This window comes from Chrysemys picta, chromosome 2, assembly GCF_011386835.1.
Source record: "Chrysemys picta bellii isolate R12L10 chromosome 2, ASM1138683v2, whole genome shotgun sequence".
Classification (NCBI taxonomy): Eukaryota; Metazoa; Chordata; order Testudines; family Emydidae; genus Chrysemys; species Chrysemys picta.
In genome coordinates, this window is record NC_088792.1 from 129,280,818 (window position 1) to 129,298,848 (window position 18,031).

Genomic DNA, 18,031 nt, shown 5'->3' on the forward strand with positions numbered 1-18,031 from the left:
TCATAAGCCCTGTATGAACAACCTTAAGATCCCATGAAGGAGAAAGCTGCCATGCAGGTGAAAAATTTTAACTTATTTCAAAAATATTTTCATTAAAGATGAGAAGAAAACACAGGATAATTCTGAATTGAAGGATAAGCTAAAATAGCAGCCAAATGGACATGCAGAGAACTAACTGAAAACTTCAGGTTTTTCAAAGATAAAAGGGTAATCAAGATTATCAGTCATCATTTCCATTGGAGAAAGATTGCTTTGTGTCAACCAAATAGAAAAAAGTTTCCATTTTGCTGTGTCAATACTCAGAAGTTTTCCTACTTTCAATCAATACCTTTTGAACATCAACAGAACAAGTTTTCTCCAAATCTGTCAGCCAAATTCTTTCCATGCAGAGAGCTGAAAGATGCCACAACTGGGTGAAAAGTGGTCCTATTGTTCTGGCTGACCAAGTCAGCACACAGTGGAAGAGGAAGCAACTGTTTCCTGAGTCCTGCAAACCAGTGCTGTTTGTGCCATACTGGAGCTACCAGAATAACCAGGGCTCCATTTTGTTTGATTTTCCTCAACACAAGGGATTAAGGGAACAGGGGTGAGCATAAAGCAGACCCTGAGACCATGGAATCAGAAAAACATCCTCTAAAGAACTCAGGTTCTGTCCCTACTTTGAGCAGAAAGACGTGCATTTCTTGTGGTTGGTGGGAATAAATCTATTTGGGGTATGCCCCATTGACCAAACACAGACTTAACGACAGAGTCCTTTACAGTCCTCTTGCGGTTCATCAAAAAATTCCTGCTTAGACAGTCTACCAATAAACTGTGAAGAGACGCCAGATGAACAGCAGATATTGTTAAGTTATGCCAAGTAATACATAAGTTCCATAAAAGGACTGCTTCCCTGGCTCTGCCCTACTTATTCACATGAAATACTGTTGCAGTATTGTCAATCATATTTCAATATGTTGACCTACAACATGAGAGAGAAAGGAGCTGCATGCAAGCCATATTGACTGGAGATCCAGAACATTAATAGGATGTCAGGTAATGCAATGAGACCATTGACCCTGAAATGAGACATCTCTAAAATAACAGTGATGCATCTGTGACAATCAACCTTGCAGGAAGTGATGGGGAGAAAGGAATGTCCTTGCAAACTTGCTGCTGATCCTTCCACCAACTGAGGAAATCTGCAGCTTCACATCCATACTCTGAACTCCGAGGCGATAAAGGGTTTTTAGCCACTCCTGAAGATGCAGCCTTGCAAATGGACTTACCAGAGTGCATGAGGCCATATGACCCAACAGGCAAAAAGGCTTGTTCTGTCTGACAGGCCCTTGTTTATTCTTATGTACTGAATCAGGGCTGGCTCTAGGATTTTTGCCACCCAAAGCAAAAACAATTTTGCACCCCCCCGCCCCCCCCCCCCCCCCCCGGTTCTTTAATTACCCCACCCCCGGCCCCACCTCAACTCCGCCCCTTCCCCAAATCCCCAGCCCTGCCTCCTCCCCCCAGGCTCTCAAGCCTAGGAGGGAGGGAGGGAGGGAGGGGGAGAAGCGGCGCCCGTGCCGCGGCCACTTGGGAGTTTCTCCCCCCCTCCCAGGTTTGAGAGCCTGGGAGGGAGGGGGAGACTCCGAGTGGCCGCGGCGCGGGTGCCGCTTCTCCCCCTCCCTCCCAGGCTACCAAGCCTGGGAAGGAGGGGGAGCAGCGGCACGCGAAACGGCTGCTCGGGATCTCCCCCTCCCTCCCAGGTTTGAGAGCCTGGGAGGGAGGGGGAGACCCCAAGCCACCGCGGCGCGAAACAGCTGATTCGCACGCCGTGGCAGCAGCAGCGGAGGTGAGCTAGGGCGGCCGGGGCACATTTTTAGGGGCGACATTCTGGCGCCGGCCATGCCGCCCCTAAAAATGTGCCGCCCCAAGCACCAGCTTGTTTTGCTGGTGCCTAGAGCCAGCCCTGTACTGAATGCTGTCTGATACTTGTCAAGGAGAAAAACCTGAACTAGTCAGTCATTGATATACAGGTAAACCAAGATATTCCTTCAACTTAAATGCACTACAACTACAACCAGGTACTTCATAAAAGTCCCTGTGGCCATCAGCAAGCCAAAAGGCAGACCCTGCATTGGTAATACATACTGCCCAGTACAAAACAGGTATTTTTAATGTGTTAGGTGAATCGAGAGCTGCAAACCAATCAAGAGGATCCAGGATGGGCAGAAAGGAAGAGAGGGCTACCATCTGAAACTTGAACTGATGCACAAAGGAATTTAGATTTCTCAAGTCTAATGTCAAATGCGAGCCTCCCGATTTCTTGGGAATCAGAAAATATTGGGCATAGAAGCCGTTTGCCCAATGCTGAACAGGGAACTTCCTTGACAGGCCCTAGAGTCAGAAGCAACTGAACCCCTTGCCAAAGTAGACTCTTCAGGAACCCCCTCTCAGGAGAAGGGCAAGGAAGGAGGTTGCGGCTACTGGACAGACTAATAACTTTTTTGAATTATTTCCAGCACCCAAAATGGAAAATATTCAAACCCAACTGAAGGAACTGATACCATTTTTTCACCTTTTTACAAGTTGCAGGCAATGATGCTGGTATCTGCCATTGTAACTGTGACAGTTCTAAAACAATCTTGTTTATGGGAAAAGCAAGCCCCTCAGATTAGGACATACATAAAATGTCCAATAATTTATGTCCCTTATCTTGGACAGTCTGAATTGGCATTTCAAGTATCATTGCCATTTACCAAAGTTTAATTTATAATCCTGGTAAAGTCTAAGGTGATGAATCAGCTTTATCTGGTAATGAAGGGGATGCGTAAGTTAGGATAATATCAATAGCCTTATGCTAAGTAACATCCTTAGTGAGAAGCCAATGCAGCTAAAAAGCAGAAACCCCAAACTGCTGACATAATTGCGGATACTGAAACGCAGACAGATCCTGAGGTGAAGGCGACCTCTCTCTGGAAGCAGATGTTGAAGAGTGTCCGGTGGTGTGTTGATAGGACTACAGGAGCCAATAAGATCAAAAACTTTGACCACATAGATGAAAAAAACGTGGCTGGGGGTTGAATATTAGGCAGAGGGAACTGGCTTAATTTACCTTAGTTTGCCTTTAATCCTAGTCTGCATCCCCACTTTATATGGATCATAGCATGGCAACCTTGATGAAGGTGAGGCATCCTCACTATCAGAAGACGACGACAGCACAGCTTCATCTCCCTGTTGAGGGGCAGATCCTACAGGACTCCTAAGCAATATCCCCAATGGTCCTGACGTGGACAGCAATGGAGGCTCAGAGGGCAGTCACAGTCAGATCCCCTCATGCTGTGCACATCAGCACTTTGCTGCTCTGCTGGAGACAGATCCAGTTTGAAGGTTTTAGACCTAGATACAGCTGGCAGCAGCAACCTTGGCTCCTTAAAGCATTGCCATGAATGAGTTGGCCCCAAAGCTAACAGCTGTGACTGTGTTGGAGCTGAAGGAAGCAGAGCTGAGGAGCGCAGTGCCACTGCTAAGAGAAGCCCTCTGCCTGGTGCTAGAGAAGCAGGCACTAGCAGCCCCAAGATCTTAGAGGCTCTCTCTTTGAGACCTGAAGGGACTTGAGGTAATTTTAGAAGCAATCTCTGAAGAGCAAGGAAGGGGAATCTCTCCTTTCTTTTTTGGAGCAGTTTTAGTAGAGGACTGAGCCTTGTGCTACTTCCGGTAATAGGGTTTTTCTGCTATCTGCCCCAGCAGAGGCTGAGGTAACAGTGACCCCCTGAGGTCACTTTTAGCTGACAATTGTTCCAGACTGGGAAGATCCTATCTCCCTTCAGGATCTGAAATAGGTTACATTGATTTTTCTAACAGAGGAAGTTTTAGCCTGTTTTCTTTGAATTTAGCAGACCTTTTCATAAGGGACTTACAATCCCTACATTTTCCCCTAACAAGTCCATCAGCCAGGCAGTAAAGACAATTACAGTAGAGAACTGTCATTAAGGGGCACAGCAGCCTCACATGACAACACAATTTAAAACCTGGGGAGTTTTGAGCAGACATGAGGAAGTTTCCCTACTGGGAAAAACAAAAAAAACCAAATAAACTAAAAACTTATCAGATCAATTACGATATACTCTAACTACCAATAACTAACTATTTACAGGTAAACTAATATACGAGCAGACAAAATGGGACACTATCAACTGGTTCTGACTAACAGTCAAGGACAGTGAAAGGAAATGATGGTTGGTTGCTCTGCCCTCTTTTATCCCCTCAAGTAGGGTTGCCAAGTGTCTAATCACACAAACCCAAACACCCTTGCCCTGCCCCTTCCCCAAGGCACTGCCCCCACTCACTTCATTCCCCTCCCTCTGTTGCTCACTTTCCCCCACCCTCACTCACTTTCATTGGGCAGGGGATTGAAGTGCAGGCTCTGGACTGGGGCCAAGTGGTTCAGCGTGTGGGAGGGGGCTCCAGGCTGAGCCTGGGATAGGGGGTTGGGGTGCAAGAGGAGGTGCAAGCTCTGGGAGGGAGTTTGGATGCTCAAGGGGGCTATGGGCTGGGGTGCAGGCTCCAGGAGGGGGCTCAGGGCTGGGGGTTGGGATGTGGCGAGAGTGAGGTGTGGGCTCCGGCTGGGCAGCGCAGCAGACCTAAGGCAGGCTCCCTGCCTACCCTGACCCCGCGCCTCTACTGGAAGCAGTCAGCAAGTCCCTGTGGCCCCAGGCTTTGAGGGAGCAGGTGTGAACAACAGAGACTGCTGACCAAAGTGTTCCAATCTTTGGGGCATAGAGCACATGTGTACTTGACGTGGAACATATGTAGACAAGCACTCACAGTAGTAGTTCTGGCTTCAAAGAATCATCATTTTTCCAACAAAAAAAGTTTTGTTTGAGAAGTTCCCAACCAGCTCTACTCCACTGTTACAAATCCCAGGTTATAAGAATAAAATGTATCTATACAAATTCTATTGTACGGTCCTCTCCACTTATTTTATTTTCATTATGCAGGGTGGCACCATCTCCATTTTAAAGAATTCCCTTCCCCCATCTTGTAAAAGTAATATTCCTTCCAGTCTTGGAGGAAACTGGGTACCAAAAATTCAGACAGTCACTTCCTTGACAATAAGGCAAGAGGAAACAAAACACACCTATTCCAACTAAGTGAAGGTCCCAGCAGCCGATAGCTTCTGTAGACAGACATTAGGTTCTGGAGGGATACACAAACAAGTATCCACACACTGATTGCCTATGGGCCCCATGCTGAAAATCTAAAAATAAGAGTCATACCTTCATTCTCTCACTGTTGTTCAGCAATACATTCCTTAGCTCCTTAGAAACCATGTATAGCTGCCTCTTCTTTCCTTCTTGAGTTCGCGTTAATAAATTCATCTTGGGGAATGAAGGATCCAATGCATAAAACTTCCTGTGGTCATAATATTTATGTTTTGTTTGCCCAAGTTCAAGATTGAGTAAATGACAATTTATTGACTAACCTATTCCCCACAACCCCCTCCCGACTCAGCCACTTAATAGATGGTTTGGCTTGAGAATACATGAGGTTAATCCATGCACTCGATAGAATCAAAGCATTTTAGAAAATTCAGAGGAAAAAAAAAATACATTTTAAAAATAAAGTTCAGTTGAAAATTTTCATGCTGAATGCCTTGCCTGCATTCTGAATATATTTCTAAGCTTAACTCAATTTTCATTCTTACTTGGCTATTTCCATGTAAAAGGAAGAGTTATAGTTTTGAGTATGTTCACTTCATCTTAAAATTGAGGAAGCTTGCTTTATGTATGAGCAATAATCTAGATTTTTTCCCCCCGAGCATTATACTAGACCTAGTCACCTGTGGAACTGATCGTGAATACTTTTGAAACCTTTATTACAGAATAAAATGACAGAATTTCTCCTTACTGGATGGGTGGAAATAATGGATCATCTTCAGAGAGGAACACAAACGGATCTTCTTTAAATCCAAACAGCTTCATTTTCTTAGATGGTGGTGGTCTAGAAGCAAATTCATGTAAATACTTTGTTAAACACTGCAGATTTACTCATTAGTCAATGCTTGTTCTGCAATTAGTAACAAACGTACAAAACCAGGCATTGACATTTTCCCATACTTCACCTAGCATTCAATACTATTCTACAATTTTAATCACTGAAAACTCATAGATGGAGATGGCAGAAGAGAAATATACGGCAGCTGGAAGATGAGCAGAGGCTTATGGAGGGAGCAATTGTGAAGCACGCTGAGACATTTTCTCAGACACAAATGGGAAAGCAGGTGGGAGATAAGACAAAGAGAAGAGGATCAGGAGCAGCAACAGCTCAACTCTTGAAAGTAGTACTGCCTCCTCAGTAGGGAAGGGAGAAATAATGGACTCTGAAGGAGCCAGAAGAGGCAACTGTTTCCATACTGCTATGATAGGAAATTGATGTAAGAAGCAGTTAGTGCAGATAGGAGGTTGATGTAGTGCGAGTGAAAAAAATCAAGCACTGAAGTGTATTAGATGTGATGTAAACCTTTGCTTGCACAGCTGGCACATTGAAATGAAGGGTTTAAAATACCCATAAAATGTTTTTGAAGGTATAAACAAAATCTATGATTCCATAAAATGCAGGTATCTTAATATAGACAATATAGAGTTGGGTGCTCTCATTTTTTACCTATCCATAATCAGTCTCATCACTTCACTACTGAAACCCTTTTCTCCTCCTCACTCTTTTATGCTTTCTTCCATGGTGCCTTCTATGCCTAAAACTCCATTCCTATCCCAGTGTACCACAGACCTACTCTCTTCATTTAAGTTCCTCTTTTAAACTCATTTCTTAAAAAGGACACAAATACCGAGCCATGTCTGCAAAAAACCATCATCACTCCACTATTAAAAAGGCATCCTAACTCAGCACCCTTCCCTCTGGGCTGCCCAGTTATTCAGACCAGTTCTTTGAGAATTCAGAGAGTAAGATAATCAAGACTGGAACTGCATCCTCCACTGAGTCTTGTACAGCAAACACACACATTGTCAGCAATGTGTTTGTAAGCTCTTTAAATGTCTTTAGCACCAATCTAAGGACAGGGCAAGGGAAAAGGGCAAAATTAAAGCAAATGATCATGTTATGGAAAGTGCGGTTTGTATTCTATTAGGTCCACTTTTTAAAATTAGACATACAATTTAAGAACTGAACAGAACTGGAGTTCTCCACTGAGCACGGGACTCGTGTTAGACACTCAGTTAGGAAGCAAGGACAGGACAGATGCTTAAATGTAGTCTCTTACCCACATACTCCATCTTTTTTGCTTTGCTCACTCTCTACATTTAGCAAGTGTTGAGTTTCCTTAGATTCTTCATCCTCAGCATCTGGTGGTTCTTCAACAATTTCTAAAGAGCCATCTTCTGTAGCAGGTGCACTCACTGAAACGTCTCCTGTTCTCTGTGATAACTTGCGCTGAAGCTATTCCAGATTATAATGAAGAAAAAGTTAGATACAACTGTTATAACAAAATGCCTACATTATCCCTAAAATGAACATATGCTCAGCTCTCACTAACATTTACATAAAATGTAATTGTATATAAATTGTAGATAAAGTAGCTCCCCAAAGGTCACGTTACCATCCATTCAAAGATACATGTACTGTATTTGGTCTCTATGCACCCCATTATAGCAGAGCGAGAACTCGGCTATAGTTAAGGTTAAGATCAGCTTTCCATTTAAACCTCAACTTTTCTAAGTCCTCTAAAGTCTACCCAGTTGTTCAAATTGCCTTGGAGGCGAGAGATACTGTTAGTGGCCAAAATTCTGGGCCATTTGTCAAGTTGTTGGAGTGTGTGTCTGTTTTGAGAAATGTAATCGGAGTACAGAAGGTACTGAAACTTTCTGGAAAAAAAAAATTTTCCCACAAGAATGCTTAGGGGGAGGGGAGAGGCAACTAGAGGTGCAAGAGTAGGTGGCAACAGGGGAAGAAGGGTTTGGGTCTCCATTAAGGGATGGGAAGAGGAAGGGGGGGGGGGGGAAAGAGGACCTCCGGTAAAGTGGAGGGGGTAGAAATTAAGGAAAGTGGAAAAGGAGAACACAGGAGTGGTTGGAAAATATCAGGAATAGCAGAAACTGGAGGTAGGCAACTCTCCCCATTGGTGTGCATGCTAGGATATATGGAAGCCCTAACCCCTCGGCAGGGGGCTGATCCCCTCTACTTTCTCACTGAGTTTGAGGCTCTGGGGAGTTGGAATGAAGGTAACAAATTTAAAGACATGAAATCCAGAAAAGGAATAGTTAAAATATTCCCTGTGTGGGGTGTGGAGGCTGGTCAATCTGTTGGGAAGTGGTACAGTTTGGAGGAGGGGCAGGCTGGGTGCAGCTGGAGCATGGTGGCTGGAAAAGCCTGACTGAAGCAGGTGCAGCAGTCACAGCTGGAGGTTGGTAGTAGGAGTGAGGGGCCAGCTCAGCATGCAGCTCAGACTATATAACCAAGGTAGTGTGCAGCCCTTGAAACTGCAACTGCTAGGCCTGTGGTATGTGCATGCAGCAGCATAGGGCATGAGACAGCAAGAAGTAACTTTTTCCATGTTAATGGTTTCTACAGTGCCAACTAATGGCTTAATGGGATGGGAAGGGGTGCTGGACATTTTGATGGGGAAGGAGGTACACGTTGAGGGGAATGGTGAGGTGGAAGGCAGAAGGAGAGAGGAAGACACACCTGTCTTCTCTCACGCATTAAAAATTATAAAATAACAATATAATAAAACTGTCAAGGTTTTGAGACAGATCATAGATGAAATTTCTCTCACCAGCCCTGTTAGCAACTACACATTGCAAACATTTCAAAGTATGACCATTATCTCCATTCCATTGTAACAACATGTACAGAAGGGGGGACTGAACACTGAGGAATCACATAGCAGCCTAGTGAAGAAACCACTGGACTAAAACTATTTCTAGCTCTGCCACTGGCCTGCTGGGCAAGTCACTTCACCTCATCGTTCCACTTGATTCCCATGAGGAATATTCCCCTCTAAAGAGATGCAACATTGCAAGTTAAAGGGACACCAACTTGAAATCTTGTCAGTTTAAAAAAAAAAAAAAAAAATGTTCTTTCAGTACAGTATCTGCCTTTCTATTTTACTGGGATTTCACAATCCCCTTTTCCTACTTGTAAAAGGGATTTACAGACTATGGAACCCTAAATACCTTAGGTCAGTGGTTCTCAAACTTTTGTACTGGTGACTCCTATGACATAGCAAGCCTCTGAGTGCAACCCCCCCCTTATAAATTAAAAAGGCTTTTAAATATATTTAACACCATTATAAATGCTGGAAGCAAAGCAGGGCTTGGGGTGGAAGTGGACAGCTTGCGACCCCCCCATGTAATAACCTTGTGACCCCCTGAGGGGTCCCAACCCCCAGTTTAAGAATCCCTGCCTTAGGTTTTTTTGAAAACCTGCTTCTAAATGTTTTCCTTTACCTTCTTGCTGTGTGAAAGGCCCACACAAACAAAAGGGAATTGACAAGCTAGCTGACTACACAAAACAAACAGACAAAACAGAAAAATGATTTTAATTTCTTTCAGTTATAGCAATCTTAGGTATTATTTCTAACAAAGAAATTCAGATAGAACGATTTTTCAGTTGATGATATACCTTTAATATACCACATTCCCAATTTTTTATTTAATATTTATGTAACTATATTTATTTATTTAACAATAATCCTGTAAAGCAAAGTGTTTATCAGTATGAAAAGTATTTATACATCTTGGAAAGGTCATTCTAGCATTGAATCAAGTTCTGGAGTTTTCATGGAATGTTTTTGCAAATAAGTTCCACACTGGAAGGGCCACCACATGAGTTTAATATACAACTAGAAAAAGTTAAGATTTCATATAAATACATACTTTGTTTCCATAAAATAAAAAAAAACTGAACTTTTGCAGTGTTTAAAAAAAATACTTCACGGATGGGCATGAAAGACAACTACCTTTACTAACTGTGATTTTTCCAATAATACTCTAAATAGTTTATGAAAGCTTCCAAAACACAATATATGCTGTCATCACTGCTCTTTAAAAAGGAACATTACCTTAGATTGGCGTTTATTCCATGGCATTGACGATTTTTTTATTAATACAGCCACAAAGAAACCTCCAGTGTTCTGGTGATGTGGCAATATTCTAATGCTGGAGAGGGAAAAAAGTACTTCATGGTCAATACCAGCAATCAGATTTTTATGAAATACTGAAAGAAACATGATCACATTTACTTTAGTGTAAATTATGTATCTGTTAAAATTAGGAAGATGAAATCATTAAGTTAGAAACAGAGTCTAAATGAAATATTCTAGCTTCCTATAGTGAATTGCATCAGTTGTAAAATATCCTTAGTTTTATATTTGACTAAACTTTAGCGTTGATAAAATGAGAATTTTAAATGCTTGATTTTTTTTTTTTTTTTAAAGATTATTCACTACGAAAGGCTTTCCAATTTGCACACAACTGGTTATTTAACTGCACTACTATTTTAATCAAGAGATCTAACAATAATACCTAGCTGTTACATAGCACTTTTCATGCCCTGTATACACTTGTAGTAATTCTGTCAAATTGTAAATGAAGCCAGAATTTGTCCTTATGTTGTCATCAAGTAGTACAATCTTCCTTGAAATCAACCTATAATTATCTCTTACTGCCTTATGTATTTTTAGGGTTCTAATCATAGTATCCAGTTACCAATGCTTATAATGAATACCGCATCCTAGCCACTTAAAAGTTTAGTTCTAGCGCACAATTCATTCCTAAAACTGAACTGCCAGTTACCACAAGGTATCTTCACATCACCATAAAAGCTAAACCTCAAAAATTCCCTATCACTTTAAGCCACTCTGGGAAAACTTACCAACGCTCCAGGTTCATTGCTTTTAGTTTTTCTTCATCTTTTATTGGGAACATGGTGGGCCGAATTTGGGTCTGCCTGTTAGAAGGCACGTCCTTCCAGGATTCAAACCACTGTCCATCTTTTAGCATTACCTGCATGGAAAATGGGATAATGTCATTTCAGCCTGCAATTTTGCATCACGTAACAATACGGTGACCAGGTGTCCAGTTTTGGATCGGAACGCCTGGTCAAAAAGGGATCCTGGCAGCTCCAGTCAGCACCGCTGACCGTGCCATTGACTGTCCAGTTGGCGCTGCCGCCGCGCCGCATAGTGGGGCTGGCAGACTCCCTGCTAGCCTCTGTGCCATGCGGCTCCCAGGTTGGGAAGAAGCCAGCATGTCCAGCTCCTAGCCTTAGGGGCAGTCAGCGAGGTTCACGTGCTTCCCCGCCCGCAGCTCCTACTGGCTGGGTCACGGCACGGGAGGAACTAGTGCAAGTGTGACTCGAGAGCGCTCAGCATGCGGCTGTTGAGGGGGTACATGGCATGCCCCTCTCCCACTGCTGCCCGGCCCCCTTCTCCTCGTCTCTCCCCCCCGTGCCAGCACCCAAGAGTTTGAGGTATGTGTATCCCTATCTCCGAGTGCTGGGAATGGGGCTGCACCCCCAACCCCCTTCACTGCATCCCTTCCCATTCTAATCCTCCTGCACCCCCATTCCCTGCCATTGCATCCCTCCCCATCCCAACCCTCACACCCCCCCATCACTGCATCCCAACCCCCCGCTCTCCTTACTGCATACCTCCCCATCCCATCCTACCACCCACAACTACCCACCCCAGCCCTGTGCTCCTTACAGCGCTCTCCAACCCATCCTCTCCAGCTCCCAGAGCCGCCACCCCTATGTCCTTCACCGCCCTGTACACTATTTACCTCCATATACTGCTGCACTCCCATTATGTCCCTATACACCCTTGTGCCCCCCACATCCTCATGCACCTATAGCCTTCTGATTCCCCCTGCATCTCCCTCCACCCCACATACCCCCACACACCTCCTCCTCTCTCCCCTTCACTGCCTCCTCTCACTCCTACCCTGTTCTTGTCCTTCGCCTCTTTCCCTCCCAATCCTCTCTCCTCCATCCCCACCCCACCCCCATCTTTTCCCCTCCAGCCCACTCTCCTCCCTTCCCGGCTAGGTGATTTAGGCAGCCCCTGAAAAAGTGTATGAAAAAGTTTCTGTGTAGGCAAGTGTGTGCATGCATGCATTGTATGTGTGTAAGAGACCGTGTGTTTTTTTTGTAGGAAGGTGTGTGTATTGCCACATGTGTATATACCTGTGTGAATAAAATTTGCAGCCTAACTGACTTTTATTCCTTTTGCTGGCTTGCGCAAAAAAATTGATGGCATAAAATGTGTATTCATTTCATAGCAAGTTTTTAAGAGAAGGGAATTCTAAAAGAAACGTATTATTTCTTAAAAATGAATGCTGTTGACTAGTAATTGCAGAAGAGTCAATGTATCCTACATTTCTCCCTACCTTTGCCTAGCTACATTATAAACTCTTTGTTGCAGACTCTCTCTTTTTATGTGTATGTCCAGCACTTACCACCCTGGAGCCCTGAACTTAGCTGGGGTCTCTAGGCATTAAGCAACAATTATAATATTAAATAATGTGGAAGTATGTGTTTTAGTGCATGCTAGAGGTGTACACATGAATACACGTGTGTACCTGCATGTAGGTGTGGGTGTCAGTTTCTACAGATTTATTTATATAGGTATCTGGACAGGTGTGTATTTCTGTGGTTGTGCTCTATGGATTTGTATTTGGGCTTCAGGAGTGGGCCTTTAATGGACCCATTGTAGCTATGATAATGTGTGGTCCTAATTCCATACATAAAATTAAAATAACTTTAGTAGGGCACTCATTGAAGGGGAAAAAACCCCAACCACTATACTGCACTTAACACTAAGATAACTACTAACGATACTAACAAAGGGAACTATTTACAACTATAAGAGAATGCTAGGCAGTAGTGGGGAACTTGCTAGCAAGAGACCACTGTTCCAACAACCGTCATGGGCGGTAAGAAGGAACTGAAGGGAGGTTGGGCCGGCAGGGTCTTATATCGGCGCCACTCCAGGGGGCTCCACAGCCAGCCCAACGGGTAGCTGCTAGGAAAAAAGTTTTCTGACTTCCGTGCACGCGCACACACCTAACTGGAATTGATATGAGCAAGCACTCGCAGAACATGCAGCTGGTTATGAAAAATGGGAAGCGGGGAGGGAAAGAATCATGAACATCTTTGTGAAATTTCATTTTTTTTTTAAATTACCCTTTTTGACTTATTTGGCTGCCAGCTCTAGTGTCCTGTAACAAATAAAACTTGAACTTCATACATCTGTCAAAACAATAAATATGCCTGTTTGGGCCTTGCAGTGAAAATGAGCAAGAGAGAGTGGGGAAGATCAAGCAACGGAGGGAGGGGAGGGGCAGTGGGCGGGGCAAGGGTGTTCGGTTTTCTAGAATTAGGAAGTTGGCAACCCTATGTAACAACTAAACGGCTGTATCAAGATTACTAGTGCCAGCAGTTCATTTAGGAATAAAATTTGATGTTAATTTACTTGTTAACAAATACAGATGGAACACAAAAAAATAATGCAGGTTGAAAAACTAACCACATAAAAAAAGGTGGGAAATTCAAAATTCCTGTAGGAACCTTAACTTGGTAATATTAGTCTGAGTATATTTATACGGGACACATTTACCAAGAAAAAAAAAATCATTACATATGTGCAAGGATATCAAGTCAACATTTCTGTAAGAATGGTAACATTTTCCTGACTTGTATGATTAATTTAATCTCTTATCATATTAATATACGTTTAAGACAAAAAAGGAGTAGCTCTATTCTGCTGAATTAACTGCATACTTCCACATTTGGACAATATCAAAAGTATACAGTTGTGGAACTCCAATGAAGCAACAGCATGAAACCACAACTGCTCGTACAATACGGTTTTATATTACTCTGTTATCACATACAACATAATAATGAAGGGTTTTTGTAATAAATTTCATTCACTTATACTTTAAGAATTGTCAAGACTAGCACATGAAGTTGCAACTTCTAAAATTCAGCCATTTTTGAATTAGCCTTGTACAAAACCTGTTTTTCATGAAGATGTACTTTATACAAATTACTGGACTCAATGTAGGGGTAATCTGGTGAAATTCTAGAGAGTGTTATACAGGTAGTCAGAGTGGATTGATCTATTGGTCCGTTCCAGTCTTAAAATCTATGAAAACATACATCACAACAGGTTCTTATTCTCTGGTCCATAGCCCATGGACAAGATGGGGTCTCCTTCAGCATGATGTTCTGACATACAGTCAGAAAGGAAACAGCCATGGAAGTACCAAGGAAAGCCTACATAACTCAGCAGAAAAAGCATAAGGTGACCTCTGCTGAATCTCACAACTTTGACCTGAGAGAGTTCTATCCATATTGGTGTGTTGGAATTGTAATAGGCATATTTGAATAAGATATGTTCTCCTCCCCCACATCATGATCAGCTAACTTAAAAGCCACCATAAAGACTGTAGTTTTAAAGGAAGCTAGTTACACCTTTGGACAAACCCGAGCATTAAAAGTTTCAGTGGTAAAGATTTATTTAACAAAATTATGTGCAATGAAAGCCAGGAATTTAAAGAGTCTTGCACTTAATCTTTACTGCTGTTTTCACTATCCACAAATGCACTAAAATAAGGCTTAACGTACATTCTCAAGTAGAAGACATGGGTTCGAGACAAGTGAATCTGCCAATATTTCTCTGCATACTGTTCGTGCATTATTTTGAATACACATCTTAATGTTATGGGGAAGATTTCTATCTTGAGATCAATTTTTAGCATAAACATTCACAGAAATGCAGTACATCAGTTAACATTCTTTCTGGATATTTTGCATCTCGACTGAAGCAGTGTGTGTGTGTAAACCCTATCTTTTTGCTTATTTAAAAAGTAAAGTATGATTCCCACTCAAGGAAAAGCAAAATCTTTTCACTTTGTGCTTTGCTATTTGTGTACAACTATGGATGCTACTTGAACCCCTTTCCATTTATGGTAAAGTTGGAGATGCAACCTAAATAACTAGAATCACGCTCCCAAACCACCATTCTATCCATAAATACATTTCATCGGCCAGGATCCTCTGAGGTAAATACTAAAGCAAGATCTGTTTGTTTTATAAATTTGGCATCCTACGTTACCTCTGTTTTCCTTTCTTTTAGCTTCATCTCTACTTGCAGGCAGGTCTATTTTGCAAATGACTCTGCAGACAGATTCTATTTCATGGCGAAGCTTCGAAAAGTGTGTACTTAAATTGTAAATGCAAAACACAAGATTCCAAATTGCATATGCCATTAACCATTTTGCATTTACTACACAGGTACACATTTTAAGGCTCAGCCTTCAGCGTCAGAAGGGTCAGGAAACTTAAAGCAACCTTCTACGTTTGTTTTCTGCTGAAAGAATACAGGCAATCCTTGGATTTACAACACAATTGGCTCCTGAAAATTACGTCGTAAGTAAAAAGTCGTAACTCGGAACCACAATCCACTCCATTGCAGGACCAAGCATCGTAAAGTCGAAACCAATTGTTGCAAGCCAGATCAGGGTGTCAATTCAGAAATGTTGTAAGTGCCGTTCGTCCTAAGTCGAATGTCGTAAAGTCGAGGACTCCTTGTATTTCAAGAAGTCTGAAGGACCTGTCCACTTCTTGACCCTTTTTCGCATCCAGCTCAGCTACAGAGCCTCAGGGATGGATGACTGGCTGGAGCATCCCAGCAGCTAAAAAAGGATGGGAAAGAAGCCAGGTGGCTTCCTCTTTTGACAGATTATAAAACTTTTCATGCCTAAAGGTAAGAGACAACTTAAAGTGGATCGGACAGGATTATCAACAAAAAGGGAGATAGAACTGCCTGAAATGAAGTAAAAGCAAAATTAAGAAACATGATGGTGATTTTTTCCCCCCGGGAGACTGTATTAGTGGAGCCTCAAAGATTTGTAGAGTGTACTCTAGCTGGGGAGTATTAAAAACTTTGGTGGCATATTTATTGCTATCATTTAACTTCTTCCAGTTTTATTAGCTTAGGCCAATACCTCAATTTTAGAGCTTTTTGAGTTAGTTCCTGCCTGATTTTACACCCAAAGCTGTAAGGTCTGGGGCCTTTTTCTGCAATAAAAGCAGCAGCAAGAGTGAGAAACAGCAGACATGAGCTAAATCATATTCTCCCGTTGCATCTAAATTGCATCAAAAACAACGTAATACCAGGATGTTAGGCCGGCACTCCTGTCCTAATAGTACTCACCATCTCCAGATAAAGAAACCAAGGGTAAGATGTTTAAAGAAAACTTTGTTTGATATTTTGTCTGGCAAGGAACCACTTAACAGTTGTGATTGTGAAATCTATACTTCACTATTGTTTGGCCTTTATGGTCCCTACTTCTCTACTGTTTATCTGTATGGTCTGTCTGATTCTTTGGTGCATAACTAATTTCACAAGATTTAAATGAACTAAGATGGTGGGGTCTAACTGGTTCAAGAATTGTTTCTTAATGTGCTAGGATTGGTTAAAGAATGGTTTCATAATGGGCTAGGATTGGTGAAAAACACTGTTTTGTAGTACTTTAGTTTAAAATTATTGGCTAAGGTATAGCTAGGTAGAAACCAAGTTTTAACTATATACATTGGGGTCCAAAGGGACGTTCTTTGGAACCTAACTCCAGGGGACAGCCCAAGATCAGAGCTGTCAGATCTTAACAACCTGTGGACCATACCATGCAGAAACTAGAGCTCTGGACAATCTAATCTTGACTGGCCATCAAGAAAAGTTCATCTGCCTTATTGGGAGTGGTGAGCATTGTATGCTTAGAGTGTTTATTCTGTTTTGGTAACTGTTACTAAATAGAGGTTAAGGATATTACTGTGTAAGACTCTTTCACTGTTAAAAGGCCCCGCAGAGCCCTGAGTCCACTGAGGAGTAGAGCCCAGAGCCCACAGAGGGGTAAAGTTGGGTCCCTTACTTCCTAAGTACCCAAAAGAGAGGGTAGGGAGCTGAGAGCCCTAAATTGTGCAAGTAACAAAGCATGCATCAAGACTGGGACTATGGTATATATCTTTACAGAAATATCTTCCAAATACCTTCCATTGTGTAATCCCTGGCATCCACTTCAAGCCTGGCAACTCAGAAGAGACATCAGCAAGTTCTAAGGCACCTAGAAAGCCAAATATGCAAAATCAAATAAGTGTTCTTGAAAATATAAACTTCAGGGAAATTGTTTAGACGTGTACTTCTATGTAACCTTTCAAAACATGGATTTCTATAAAATTATACACCATGTTGGATAAGATAGAGATACTTATTTTGAAATACATTTTGTACTTCAAGATAACAAAGATAAGAAATTACACATAATTATGAACAGATTTTTAAAAGTCCAATAAGAACTTTAAAGAAGTTTGACAACAGATGAAAGTAAAGGATAAAAAGACAATACTACACAACACTGGCTGTCAAAAATGACTTTATAATTAAATAAAATGCCCATTTTCAACCCTGATAGATTTAAAGCCTGACGCCTCATAACCTAACAGTCCCTCAACAAAATACTATTTCCAGTATTTAACTCATTACTTGGTAAAATGCTTCAAGATGTCCTGAACATGAACAAAATTACATTTTCTATTATTCCTTTAAGTATACTTGAATCATTACCCATTTAAAAAAAAAAAAAAATCTCACACTACTGTTTTTATTATTATTAAATTGCTGCAACTCAGGATTGCTATAAATGAAAGAACAGAGAAAGGTCTTTTTTTAACTGATTTTCAATTTACTTGCTTTGTGCATTTTATAGTACTTTGTCAGTTTACTCCCCTTTGTCAACCAAGCAGTCACCTCTCTTATTTGCACAGGTATTCTAAACAATAATAAAAAAGTAAAAATCTTAAAATAGAAAAACATAATTGTAAACCTCCCAGATTGGCATGGGGTGTCATTTTTCAAAGCTGACTCAATTTGAAGTTAGTCACAAATGTTAAAAAGTCTCCATGTACAGTAAAACCCCTTGATTTGAACTTCAGTAAAAAGACAGACATTCAAAACCACTGGAAATAATTTGCAAGT

General features: G+C 41.8%; 1 protein-coding gene across 14 annotated transcripts in view; it reads right to left on the reverse strand.

The window, feature by feature from the left end:
* The window catches only part of NSUN2 (NOP2/Sun RNA methyltransferase 2), a 60,240-nt gene that overhangs the window by 17,533 nt on the left and 24,676 nt on the right, over positions 1 to 18,031 (reverse strand). For all 14 annotated transcript variants that reach the window (XM_065584193.1, XM_065584190.1, XM_065584187.1 and 11 more), the window contains 6 exons: positions 17,047 to 17,120; positions 10,867 to 10,997; positions 10,055 to 10,151; positions 7,256 to 7,431; positions 5,887 to 5,979; positions 5,256 to 5,391 (listed from right to left, as the gene is read on the reverse strand). In XM_065584193.1, coding sequence (XP_065440265.1) covers positions 5,256 to 5,391; positions 5,887 to 5,979; positions 7,256 to 7,431; positions 10,055 to 10,151; positions 10,867 to 10,997; positions 17,047 to 17,120 — 707 coding nt within the window. The remainder of the gene's footprint in view (positions 1 to 5,255; positions 5,392 to 5,886; positions 5,980 to 7,255; positions 7,432 to 10,054; positions 10,152 to 10,866; positions 10,998 to 17,046; positions 17,121 to 18,031) is intronic.